General features: G+C 40.1%; 2 protein-coding genes across 4 annotated transcripts in view; one reads left to right on the top strand and one right to left on the bottom strand.

The window, feature by feature from the left end:
* The first annotated feature begins 457 nt into the window (after nt 1-457).
* fam78ab (family with sequence similarity 78 member Ab) lies at nt 458-12,562 on the top strand. 3 transcript variants are annotated; one of them, XM_010752208.3, is made up of 3 exons: nt 458-1,801; nt 1,897-2,200; nt 7,404-12,562. In XM_010752208.3, exons 2-3 carry the CDS (start codon nt 1,938-1,940, stop codon nt 7,927-7,929), a joined length of 789 nt encoding a protein of 262 aa, XP_010750510.1. In that variant the 5' UTR covers nt 458-1,801; nt 1,897-1,937; the 3' UTR covers nt 7,930-12,562. The 3 variants fall into 3 exon arrangements, with proteins under 3 accessions (XP_010750510.1, XP_010750509.1, XP_010750507.1); XM_010752207.3 differs by having other exon boundaries at nt 459-1,076; XM_010752205.3 differs by having other exon boundaries at nt 459-2,200.
* nup214 (nucleoporin 214) overlaps nt 4,637-13,965 on the bottom strand; it is a 43,304-nt gene continuing 33,975 nt past the window's right edge. The window contains exon 36 of the mRNA XM_019276282.2: nt 4,637-4,867. Coding sequence (XP_019131827.2) covers nt 4,861-4,867 — 7 coding nt within the window. The 3' untranslated portion in view covers nt 4,637-4,860. The remainder of the gene's footprint in view (nt 4,868-13,965) is intronic.

Genomic DNA, 13,965 nt, shown 5'->3' with positions numbered 1-13,965 from the left:
AAAAGAAACGCCTTTTTGCAGCTATATGAACAAATAAAACCACAGAGCAAGATATTATTATTATTATTAACCATATTGATGATTGATTACGTATCATCACTGATTACAGCAACCCGGCCTCATATTAGCAGGAATCGTGATGCTGCGTAAAGCTAAATTACAACATGCAATATGTGCAGTTTTATAATTCGGAACAAAATTAAGTTAATAATTAAGTTGTTTAATTGATTCATATTATGATTGAGTTATAGCACAGCAGCCATGAAATAGTAGGGTCAACACAGGTGTTATCAATGATACTAATTAACGAGCTGAACCTTAATTAGGTTAATTAATTATCACTGGAAGCACCTGCGTTGAAAAATGGAGTATTATTATTTGCCACCAAAATAGAAGAAAGGTAAAAAAAATGATAATGACAAAAATTATTTCCCCTAAACAATGATCTACCAGATCGAAGTCGCCGTGCCTACATTTCCCAGCTTGCACCGCAGCCCCGAGCGGAAGTGTCGTCTCAAAGATACTTATAAAGCTGCTTCCCAGGCGGCTGAGAGAGACCAATGCGTTGCGGGGTGAACCTGCCGCGGCGGCGATGGGACGAGCACGGAGAAATGACAGCCCGTGCGGGAATTTAGGCTGAACCGCCCGATCCCGTCACACGGACACGGACAGCGACTGTCGAACTATGTGACAGCTGACAGCTCACTCCTCCAAGAGGCGTGATCCTTTTTTTGTTTTGTTTTTGAATTTTTATTTTTAATTTAAACAAAAAAACAACCTAAGAATGGATCCGGTGAAATGGGTGCTAAAGTTGACCCGGTGGTGTCGTTTGGGAGTTACGGTGCTCCGTCCCAAACTCGACTAGATTTAAACGCTTTTTCTTTTTCTTTTTTTTTTGAGGGGGGGACGCTACCTCTCTCCCTCTCTCTGTCTCTGTGGGACGGTGAAATCATTTGCAGCTGCAGGGGAGAAATAACGGGAGCGGGTGTGAAGGAGATAACGGAATTATACCTCTCTGACCGATGAACTGTGTGAGCCGCCGTGCTGAAGACACTTTCCAGTCAATTGTTTCATAGGTAGACTTCTTTTTTTTTTTGCATGTTGGTTTTGTCGGCTAAAAATAGACCGCAATTCATGCAACTGCACCGCATGAGCCATTAATCCGCACATGTGTAAGAAAAAAAAACATCCAGTATAATCTCTGAATTACACTTTTTATTGTGTGGAATTGAGGTTATTGCGGATTAAATGGACACCAGGCTGCTGCGCACAGTGTGAGCGTCACCTCCGAGCTGCCGTTTGTCCTTTATAACTATCCAACATTTTTTTTTTTTTTAAATTATGATCCCTGTCACCAGCTGGACACAGCTTTATCCACTGGATAGTCCAGGGATTATCTGTTTAGAATCACACAAAAGGAGAATATGACGCCAAGGATGTAACATTAGTAGTTTTTTGTTAATTATTTAGCTCACAGTTAACTTGAACCTTTTACGCCGAACTTTTTCCAGTGGATGCATGTTGCCAAAAGATTAAGTCCTGTTGTGATGAAGCACATGTATGAGGCAGTGACTTGTGACAGCATGAAAACGTGTGCAGTGCACGGATAAAGAAAGTTATTGTACCTGCGCTTTGTTTGGTGAAGTTGCCTTTACGCACCGGAAAGCATGCGCCCTACACATATGAAGATCTCCTAGCCCTGTCTCCTTCTTCTTCTTCTTTTCTCAAAGTAGTTTTTGATCAAAGATGCATGGCACCTTTTTATGAGAAAGCCCGCTATAAATAAACACTTTAAAATCTGGTAAGATGTTTTTTCTTTTTGAGTGGGGTGGTAAGAACATGATGTGGATCCAACTGTGGTGATTGCTTCTTCCATGCGTCTTTCTTCTCCTCCAGACCTCTGGACGTTGTTGTGGATTGTGTTGCTATTTAATGCAATGGGCTGTATCCAGAGTATCAGGTGTAAGCCCAAGAGTTTCCGAGACAGTATCATCGTCCTGGAGGTGAACAGTTCCATCGATCCCAACCCTACTAGTATCGACGAGTCATCCAGCGTGGTCCTGCGCTACCGGACACCGCACTTCCGAGCTTGCGCCCGGGTCCTGGTGCCACCAGTAGCCGGTAAAGAGACATGGACCATCGGTTGGATTCAAGCTTGTAACCACATGGAGTTCTACAATACGTATGGAAACAAAGGGATGTGAGTACGCGCACTGGTTCTTATTTTTTATTTATTTATTTATTTTTAACTGTGCTGTCACGATCATCATTGTTAGGCGATGGGCATGTGTTCAGCACATTTGGTTGCGGCTCGTACCGGGGATGAATGAGAAACATAAGGCTCTATGTTTGGAATATTCAACACCAAAGGTCCAAAACTCAGAAATATTAAATTTACTATCATGTGACAAAGAGCAGCAGGAAATCCAGAAGCTGAAATCTGTGAATGAATAAAACTTTTCACTATTTTTGCTTGAAAAATTATCTATGATCTATAATAGATTAATCTTCTGTTAATAAGACTAGTCAATTATTTGATTCACAGTTTAAGCTTTAGTTAACACAAGTAAATGGTTGTATTTATGAGCACTGCCCAAGACTGAGATCACTTCAGACACTTTCAGGAAGTGCTGTCACCCAGAATAGAGAACTACATCGAAAACCTGAATTTTGAACGGTTGAAGTCCAACAAATTCTACAATAAACCGTCTCTCAATACTAGAAGAAGAAACATTTGAACAAGATTGGACTTCAGGAAAACAAACCCAACTCAAGCACGTTATACACACTACTAAAAGGAAACCTTTATCTCAGTGTAATTCAGCGGGTTGAGTAATAAGAACGTTGCTTCCTGTTTTTTTAATGCTAATTATTCTTAATTATTCTTAAGTGGAAATATTTTTAAGTAGTGGTCACATCCGGGATAGCATTAATGACATCAGTCTTTGATGTGTCATATTCAACCGGTAACTGCAGCCATCTACAGTATGTGTGCACTTGTGGCTGTATGCCTTCAGGCTACAAAGCACTTCAACCTGACAGATGGGAGAGCAGGACATTGTGATGGAAAATAATTGCTCTGACTTTTTAGATCCATCCACCTGTCGATATAGTTATTTTGAACCAGTGGTTATAAACAAGACAAATATGAGCAAATTCAGCTTTTGGAAAATACGTCATGACACAGAGTTGGTTGGCAATAGTTCTCTTTCTCTTACAGTGTGTGTGAGATTTTGATAAATATTAGACAAATGACGTGTATCTTACATCCTGTAGTGGGCAACCACAAGCTGACATGTACTCAGAGCATGCTTTATCTGTAGACATTGCAGCTGAGGATGTTTGAGTGCTGCACATCTAAGATTAGAGACACAGTCCCACTCCCCAACACCCCCACCCGAGTATGGCCCTACATTTGTGAGAGTATGTGTGAGAACTCTCAAGTCCAGTATGATCAATGCCTTTTGTGAACTGCATTTCTGTTCACAGTAATTGCCTCTTTCATCCGAAGCGACTCTATCCTATTGCAAATATTTGCTCTTTTATACAGCTGAAGGTCAATTGTCTCTTTTTCTCAAGCATGTCCAATTTTTAAACATAATATGATCAAAAAACATTTTAAAGCCCAAAACATAAAAAACTGGAGACTAATTTTCAGTGTACTCTACTCGACTGGGCACACAGTAAAGGAATGAACAGATAATCAATACTATGCCTCTCATTTTTCAAGTAAATTCCTTTAAAGATTGCACTAACTAGGATGCAAGTAGTGTGAAGTCTTCATTGAAAAAAAGACTCTCATTCTGAGATCTTACCCTCTGGGTCCGAGTAATTACCCACAATTATGAAACGCTTGGTAGGGCCATTGATAGTCATAACAGGTTAAATGTCTCTTTGTGAGCTATTAGAGAGCGATGGTAATCAACACTTTTACATGTGACGGGCTTCGAGGCAAACTAAAGAAGTTCCAAAGATATTATCGCTGAAAATGAAGAGACCATGTAAGTGTATGGTAAATACAGACAAAGAATAGTGATCACATGCTGGATCTAACTAACATAGACGTAACTGATACACACTCATACATATACACATATATATATAGAACTATACTCTATATAGGGGGGTGTTGGAATGCACTCACTCGCCTTTGCAGCAGTGTTTGCACAGGGAAGTCCCCTATAAATACACTTTCTATTTGATGTATATGATCATATTCTAATACTAAAGTCATGACCACAGCAAGGCCACCTATTCTTGATGTTCATTCTAGGATGCAAGAGGTGAGTCTGCTCTCACTGCTGAGTTCTCATACTAAGTAGTTTCTTTGATGGCAATAAAGCTTAGGTGTGCTGTAGTTGGACAGAACTGCCGACATTGGTAATGAGGATGATTTCTCTGTTGGTTTGGACGATTAACTCGGGATTCTGGACACATTTAACGCCCCTCCATCTGTTTGTTGTCCCTCCAGTGAGGTACGGTTTTATGGGTTTGTGCAGGATGTGTGTATCTGTAAACACGCACGCACACACGCATACGAGCACATACTGGCATATGTTGTGTTCGCACGTGGCTCCTTGTGTTGCAGTGAAAATGTAAAGGTGCTTGTAAAAAAAAAAAAAAAGTAACAGCGGTAGAAGTGAAACTAAAAAAAGACATTTATTTTCATCTGTTGTAAAAGTACAGTTTGTTAAGAGCATTTACAACTTTCTTAAAATGAAACTCATTGAAAATGTTGAAAAGGAGAGCAGGGCAGTAGTCTACACACAGGTGGTTGGGCAGAAACATGCTGTAATTGGTCGATTAATTGCACTGGCACCTTATTTCTTCACTTCCACTCCAACAAGGCTGATCTATTCTTCACCATCTGTGAAAGAAAACCAAAGTTTTTGATATACTCCAAACTCTTTGCCTGTAACATACAAATCAATGTGGCAGCACAGTTGCAGAAACAGGAAATGAGTTGCGTTTCAACCTTGCTCAACAGATAGGCACAAATTCTCAATGAAAGCGGTCTGCAAATAGTCGCATAATTCAGCCTGTGAAATCAACATGTGTAGCACGCAGGGGCTTTTTATAGCTGGAGGTTTAAAGTCACAGGTGAACAATAGATTGCAAAACACGTACAGTTCGGCAGCAGTGGTTTCCAACCTTTCAGCTCCTTCATCAACACCACCAGCCATATTTCAAATGTGGTAATTTAGCTGATTTCAAACTGGATCTTTTTTAACGCTATTATCGTATAACAGTGTTGAGTGTTTAGTTTGGTTTGATCAAGTTTGCATTGTGCCACCAGTGGAAAAAGCTCAACATTTAGAGTGTTTATCCATTACTTTTAGCCATGTCATTATTTATCCACTAGTTATCGATTTTAGTTGTTTATCCATTACTTATATTGAAGTAATTAATTATTATTTATGCAGTAATTGTACCATCCAAACTGCTTAAATTACTTCTAATGTTAGCCATCTACTATATTTGAGTCATTCATACTTAACTTTTAGCTAGTTCTCATGCAGTCTTAATCACAACCTGTGGTGATCAGATGTTATAACTCACGGATTTTCAATCAAATCATATTTTAATTTATTTATTGAGCTTCTCTACAATGTTTTAAAGCACCGTCTCGACTACAAGCAGCTCCTGCTTTGGAATCACTGTGCTGGAGTGCATGCAGCATTTCCCGTAACTGACACACTCAAGAATTACAGTTTCATGTTTTGACTGAATAGTTTTTAACATCCCTGCAGTTGTGTGTCACAAACGCTCACACCGCTTATTGCAGACCATTTGGTTGTGACAAAGCAGGCGGTGAAGACACAAACAGGAAGTGAGCCATGTCTCTGCAATTGCTTTCCACACTCTCGATCGAATTTCCTCAGCGGGTAGACCGCTCCACATTGTACCCGTGTGCCCTCACCACGCCACTGCTGCTTGCCGCTTCAGTATGTTCTTGCTTTTGATGCGCATTATAAATTCTTTGATGTACAGACTTAGGTCTCAGTTTGCCTGTCAGTCACGCCAACATTTAGGAACTATGGTAGTTATCACCTAATGATGGAAAATGCTATAGACTTGACATGTTATCATGAAGTTCCGCTGCACATGTGTTTGTGAGACCCATATTGTGTGTACGGTGGAAAATCTGGGAGGTTTATATCAAGCCATGTGCTCATGAATAATAAATAAGTTTTCAGTTTTCCTCTGAGAATCAAATGCGGATATTCACTGCTGAAATATTTTGAGTATCGGAGCCGTCTGAGGTCATGACAAAATGAAGAGAAATGCTGCAAATTGTTTTGGAGGCACCGGTTGGGAGGATTATGTGATTTTTGAGACTAGAAATATACATATGCACACACACACACACACACACACACACACACACACACACACACACACACACACACACACACACACACACACACAAAGGCCAGGCTATTATCATGCCCAACATGCTAATCTCACCCCCTGGGTGAATACATAAATCACAATGTGAGGCCAGGCCAAGCAGGCACTAAGTCATGTGGCCGGTGATCACACTGTTATCTTTTCTGTCCTGCTGATCCTCAGCTTCAGGGAATGAAAGGTAATCTTTTTCCTGCTGTGGGTAGAGAATCGATAGGCTGACAGAGCAGAGGTACCAGGTCACTTAAGTCGTTCTGTGTCACCTGCTGTGTGTGTCCCTATATTTCATTGTTGCATTGTGTTTTCCGCTCAGCAGTTTGGAAATTGGTGGAAAGATCCAACTGTGAGGCACTGAGTCAACTCCTTGTTTCTGTCATGTGTCGTTAGATACACAGTCATATCAATAGGGCCACTTGTCACACTATTGAGATGCAAATTCTCAGCTATTTATACAGAAAGGATTAGACAGCGGAGCGTTTTACACAAGGACTCTTTTGGCACCATTCTTGTTTCTTGTGGTCCGATTTCGTCAAGTTTTTGGCCAGTAATAGAAATGATGACATCAATAAAAAGTAGTTTTTTGGCCAGTAATAGAAATGATGACATCAATAAAAAGTAGTCAGACAGGTAAAAGAAAAAAACTAACTTATTTAGAAGAGAAACCATTAAACCGTTAAATTCTAACCAAAACTGCCACCTGTAAGTTTACAAACCACTTCCTGCTTAAACAGTTTACTCTACGTGTACGTGCAGTTTCCCTGTGTAACTACACATGTAACATTTCACACACACTCACCTCCAAAGGAAGTGGTTTGAGTAAAAATTGGCTTGATTGTTGTATCTGTAATGACTCATGAATCGTCTCGTGTTTCATGTTATCATAACCAAAAGAAATGATGATCAAAAGTTGTAATAAACTTCGGTTTTCAGCCTCTTGATGTCTTTGAGCTCCATGTCTGGAAAAATCCTCATCTGTGACTCCTTTCAACCTCTAGGTCAAGTTGGGAGCTCCCCGACCTGCGTGATGGCAAGATCCAAGCCATTAGCGACTCCGATGGAGTGAACTACCCATGGTACGGCAACACAACAGAGACCTGTACTGTCGTAGGCCCCACCAAGAAGGACAGCAAGTTCACTGTTAGTATGAATGACAATTTCTACCCCAGCGTGACCTGGGGCGTGCCCGTGAGCGACAGCAACGTGCCTCAGCTTAGCAGCATCCGCCGCGACCAGAGCTTTACGACCTGGCTAGTGGCCATCAACCAGGCCACCTCAGAGACACTCGTCCTGCAGACGATCCGCTGGAGGATGCGGCTTCACATCCGAGTGGACCCAGAGAAGCCTTTGGGTCACAGGGCCGTTCTAAACGAGCCTCTGGCTCAGGAACAGCCCCAGATCATGGGCAAGAATGAGCCCATCCCAACTAACGCCATGGTCAAACCTAACGCCAATGACGCCCAGGTGCTGATGTGGCGGCCAAAGAATGGTGACCCTGTGGTGGTCATCCCACCCAAATACTGACCTGTTTCACTGACCAGACTGGCCTTGGATACCTTAACAGTATCATCTCTTATTTGTTATCTTTCTTTTGTTCCTGCTCGTCACCAGCTCTCACTGCTTTAACCCTTTCCCTTTTTTTTTGCCTCGATATTCTTCTGTCTTATGTTAATTAAAAAAAAAAAAAAAAAAAACTGACAGAGAGAGAGAGAGGAAAAAAAAAAACAGGCAGATATGAATGAAAAACCAGCTCAGAAAAAAAAAAAGACCAGCTTTGGGTGGAGGAGGGTTTGAACACACTTTTAAAACTGGAGCGAACAAACTGCAACCATTCTACCTTCAAAGTGGGTCGGGTCGCACTGTGCTAAATGAAATCGTTGCAAAAATGAAAAAGTAGAAAATTTCCTTGTTTTTTTAATTTTTATTTTATATTTTTGGCTGTTCAGGCCAAGTGATATTTGGGTTTGTGAGTGTGTTCAAGTATTTACGTGATGATGATGACTACACACATGCTACATACACGGATGTACACAAACTTTGTGTATGAATACTAGGTTGTGTATTTATTTATGGGCTGGGAGAGAGTGCATTCAATTTTGTTTGTTGTTGTTGTTGTTGTTGTCATTGTGTGCTCCACATGACGAATTGCATTGGGTGACATACTAGATTTTAGTACCTTTTTTAAAAAAAACAAACATGCAAGACATTCAATCCATGCTGCCTTAAGTTTACATCGCTTTCCACTGCAAACTTTTTTAGCCTTAAACAAAGTGCAATGCAGTATTTTGCTCATTTGTCCTGACTCTTCCAGACTGTTGGTGCTGGGATATGTGGGTTTAGGACAGGAATAATACCACAGAAGAACACCACCCAGGTGTGACGGCTTTTATGCTCAAATGTATTGTTTCACGAGTACAACCGGCGTTATGTGTGGACACAGTTACACAACCGAGCTAACCGGTTGTGTTTCAAGTGCATTATGCAACAGAAGAGACGCTCTCTGATGTACAAACAAGAAACCATCAGCAAAGTCTATAGCACTCGACACGATAACGCGCAATAGCAACGTGAGCAAAAAGTACTCCAAAGCACTCCTTAGCTAGACTCATTTCATTCACTTTGTTCTTGCAGAAAACAAGTTTTTCTTTATCTGTATCACTCCATCTCAGGGCCCCTTTTTCCTCTCTTCTCTGTTTTCATCCATCCTGTCTGGCCTACTCTTTCTTGCCACAGTGAATAACTAAGTGTTTGCATTGTGCACACACACACACCGAACAATCAATACTTTGATTAATAAGCAGTCGCACAGAGGGTAAATAACTCGTAAGAACTGGAGAATAAAAACAGCATCTGCTTTGTCATCCTTTCACCACTCGCCTGACAATTCTTAAACGCGTTGTAATAATAGTTGTTCCTTTAAATTAACAGCATCCCCTATATTTCTATAATATTAATCTTCATCTACACCAGTCTCCTACCGCCCACTCCTCACTTCTTCCACTCCTCTTTCTCTCGTCTCTATCTGTTGCCGAGGCTGAAAAGCAGAGCAAGAGGCATGCAAGTTTGATCCCGACTGCTCGGTTGGCATATAGATGACCCAATTCTCTGCTTTGCCAGTTGTAGCTCTCGCTGCAGAAATGTGGGGCTTGTCTCTCCTTATTTCACCCTCGAGCAAAATGTACGACACAAACACACGCATAAACAAGCAGCTCTGGTCAGCTAAGAACCAACATTAGCTGAGATCATGCCCATTTAACTGTTAATCTTTCAGAAGGGCTTCAGCTGGAAACTGAAAACTCTTTTAAAAGGCAAAGAGAAGGGGTGTTTTATCTCAGTATCGTGGGGAGCAAAACATATGAGTAAAAGGTTTTTTAGTCTGTACACACACTTTTCTTCTAATAAGCTCTGTAAGAGTTTGCTCTTCTAATGGCCAGTTTTTCCACTTTCAGATGTTAAAACATCACTGAATCTCTCTCACTGTGTTTTGGCTCCAACCAAAGAAATCATTTGCATGCAAGTCTGATCTGCTCACGTATTTCACAAAGATCAGTAAGCTGCTGCTGTTTCAGTGTGTAAGCATCTCCTTACTATCGACGACACAAAGCATTCACCTGTACAGACTTCAGTTCAGGACATTTATTTTAGTCCTTTTGAGGATATTCTGTTCACTTGTATGTCTGTATACTAAATATGAAGCTACAGTTAGCAGGTAGCTTGGCAAGATCGGAAGAATCAGTAAACATCTAGCCTGCCTCTATCTTAAGGTAATTTGCCTACCAACACATCTAAAGCAAACTAATCTTAAAATCCTAAAAAAAGTCTTGGCTTTACAGAAGGTGTTTCCAGTCTTTTTGCTATGCCAACTGCCTCCTGGCTATAGCTCATATTTAACTTAGATATATATTCTTGTCTAACTGCAAGGACTTCCCGAAATACTGGCTTGCTGATTAAATACTTCTTTAACTGTGAGTGAAATCCAAATATATAGAGTGGAATTACAACCTTACACTTAGCCGGTAAAATGTATTTAAGTCAATATGAAGCTGGTCCAGAGATCAAACATCAAACGTCCAATCTGCTTTGTTCACATTATAACAACTTTCTATCTACCGCCTGCTTGGCTTGGTTCACATGTAACTGCCATGCAGCCTCTGCTCCAGGCTGGGTCGCAGGGTGTCGGTGGTGAAGGGAGAAGAGAAGTTAAAAAGGCTATTGGGTGACTGCTATCATAATTAGATCCGCAGTGACACACTTATATGCCCTACATGGACCGAACTGTGCCGAGTCGTGCCACGCCGTGCAACTCAAGGGCTAGCTAGAGTCATGGGTGAGGTTTAGTGAGGTCAAATAGCAAAGGTGAGGGTCGGGGAGGGGGGCTGTCAAAGTCCTAAAATGTATTTGTAGACAGTCGTGTCGCAGTTGGGGGAAATGAATATAAAGGTGACAACAAACCGAATCCATTTAGACATTAAAGTCAGCTCAAAATAACATTGGCATTTGCTCAAGTGCAACTTGGATGTCAACCACAAGTTATTTAAATTTGCAGTTTAGTTTGAAGGCAGCGGTAGAAAGCTACGGCTCGGCTCATGTTATGACCTCAGTGACCTTTAACGTAACGTAGCACAGAGGACATCTTCACATCGTGGACTGCCTTGTAATGTCTTCGATGACCTATGGACTCTTGTGGATAGCACTCAAGTTGACTTCACGTAATGTAATTAAACCGTGACATGTGTGTATGTGTGTATGCATGTGGGTAAATCCCATTTGAGGGATTTCAGGCTGGCTGAGGAGTTTCACTGATGTGCTTCCGCTGTTGTCGAGTCATGATTCCTTCTCTCTCGGCCTCTCTCACATACAGTGCAGGGAAAAGTAACGTCCTTGTTGTAGAACAGGGACAGAGCTTGCCCTCACAAACACACAAACACCCTGAGGGGGAAGGAGCAGCCTGGCGTGGTATCTGATGGTCCCAGCAGTGTCACATTGGCAGCGTGAACTCATTTTATCAGCCCTGCACGTGGACCGTCCGAACACATGCACATGGTTCCACCTGTTTACTAATAAACAGCAAGTTAAATATAGATATATATATATATCTTTGTGAATAGGATTCAACATGAAAAATAAATGGAGGTATTGTGGTCACTGAGTGGGTGCCTGTTAACTGTCAACAGCATTTCATGTTATATTCTAAGAAAAGGGCACTAATTGTCTTCTGTGTGTGTTTGTCTGAATTTGTTAAAGATGTATTAATCTGTATTTTATGTTCACACAACAGAAAAACATCATAGATGCTTTACGTGCTTCCTTAACTAAGCCAGAGAAAAACAAAACTGCAAAGTGTTCGTTTGCTGTATGGAGGGCAAAAAGTGCCAAAATTGGACAAAGCCAAAACTATGCAGTCATTGTAAGTGACTTGTGACTCAAAAAACAAAACAAAAAACAAAACAAAAAAAATCTCCTGGCACTTAATAGGACTGTTTTCACTTGTTTCTGATCATTAAATGTGTTTGTATTTCTAAAGAAACATCACAAAAGCAAAATGTAGCCATGTGGAAGATTCTTTGTTGTGCTGTATTCTGTTTGTAGGGCTGTGCCAAGTGAAAGAAAGCTTCCTCTCCTAAACCCACACCATTACAGTTCTTCTGAAGGCTGCTACCTTTGCTTCAGATCTTTATGTTGTTGTTTAACGCCATGAGGCATCAGTGAATCGTCATCCCTTTCATTTAAACCAATATTTAAACCATCCTTACGTTCACACTCAGGCTCGCCTGCCTTCATTTCCTGGCTTTTACTTGGTGGTTTTATCCCATTAATAGGAAAAGTTAGTATCAGTTCATCTTCAAATAAAGAACATAAAACAGTCCCATGGTTTTAAATACAACCCTAAAGGTAGCATATATAAGATAATATGATCAACCATGTATGTTTCTCATTTTGTTTGGTTTGTTTTCTGGAATCACAGCACTGAAATCGTTAAAGCAGTTTGTTTTCTTTTGTTCAGCTTTGACTTTTTACACCAATACTTGAAAATGGGTCAGTTCTGGCAAATATTTAAAACTGTGAAAATGCACAACACTGGGGAAACAACCCCTGAAAATATATTATATATATATAAAAAAGGTTTTTCATGAATGAATAAAATGTACAAATATTATCTGTTGTCTTTCCATTCATTTTTAGTTTAAATAGGTTGATTATTAAATGTTTTTTTTTATATTTATGGTGTATAACATGTAACATACTCAGAGAGAAGATGTTTACAAGTGATTTTTAGCTTATTTTATAACTCCTTGTAGACCATTGTAAGAATTATTATAGCAAGAATATTTCTTAAATATATTTTCTATCTATATTTTTTCTATGTCTGATAGATACTCTGCACTGAATGACTAATAACACTACATGAATATACTAGTTTCATCCATACACGCGTCACTTCAGGTATGAATATACTAGTTTCATCCATACACGCGTCACTTCAGGTTGATTTACTTTCCAAACATGTTGAGCTACGTGGTCAGTCACTCTGCACAAATCAAAGAACCAGAGCAAAGACACACAAGCTTAAGTGCTGAATTGAAAAAGCCTGCACGCATACGAACAAACCCCGAGGCTACACATACATGGCTGAGCACATGATGTACCGTATGCCTCAGTCAGCCAACAGATTTCTATAGCATCGGAAAGGATGTTACTCCTCTATATAGGTCTCTTTTAGCTGATGACGAAGATTAAAAGTGGTAGAAGAAGATACGTTAAACGGAAAACTTGAATCAATGAGAAGAAGAGGAACAAGAAGCAGATGTTTCAAGTCTTTTCACAGTCAGCAGACCAGATAGATGTCACTAACTACCAACAACAACAACAACAACAAATGAAGAAATAGTTTTTGGAAGAATGGTGTCCAATCCTCCAGTAGTGAGTCAGAAACTTCGAGAATCCACGCTAAGGGGCATTAAAGCTGTGCACTTTGCAGTTTTCCTCTAATTTTCAACCAAGTGTATATTGTATATATTGCGTTTTTATATACAAATATAACAAGCAGCTATTCTCTTCTGAGTTTTGATTTATACATTCAAGCACATTGCTATTTAAAAGATAAGACCGTCAGTACATTTGCCAATAAATCCCATAAAAGGACGACAAGTAATGATACTTAAAAACGTAATTTCATAAAACAGCTGAGTTCTAGTGAGTATACATGGTATGTAAGTGTGTAGGATTGACTTCAAATAAACTAAAGTACCCATGTTCATCATAATGAAGGAACATGTTACCCAGTGTGGCCAATTGATCAACTGATGGATTTTTAATAGGTTTTGGAGAACAATGAGGTCAACGACACAGAGGTTTGACTGGAACAGGCAATACTTGTTAGTGAGATCAATTCATTGTTGTTTTTTTGTTTTCATTGGATTACATAACAAGAAAATTGTAGAATATCTCTGGCCCTATCCTTTCGTTAATTCTACAGTTGAAACTAAACAGTTTATGCGCACACCCTGCCCATTTGTCATATTTCCATTTATGCTATCATCAAAGGGGTTTATAATGGAT

Source organism: Larimichthys crocea, chromosome IX (genome assembly GCF_000972845.2).
Source record: "Larimichthys crocea isolate SSNF chromosome IX, L_crocea_2.0, whole genome shotgun sequence".
Taxonomy (NCBI): domain Eukaryota; kingdom Metazoa; phylum Chordata; class Actinopteri; family Sciaenidae; genus Larimichthys; species Larimichthys crocea.
The sequence above is the reverse complement of the archived record's forward strand: the minus strand, read 5'-3'. Positions and strand labels throughout refer to the sequence as shown.

Bases quoted from the DNA above. Each gene is read 5' to 3' on its own strand.
- fam78ab (XM_010752205.3), top strand. From the start codon at position 1,875: ATGCGTCTTTCTTCTCCTCCAGACCTCTGGACGTTGTTGTGGATTGTG. The intron at 2,201-7,403 runs GTGAGTACGCGC...TTCAACCTCTAG, and splicing joins ACGTATGGAAACAAAGGGAT to GTCAAGTTGGGAGCTCCCCG.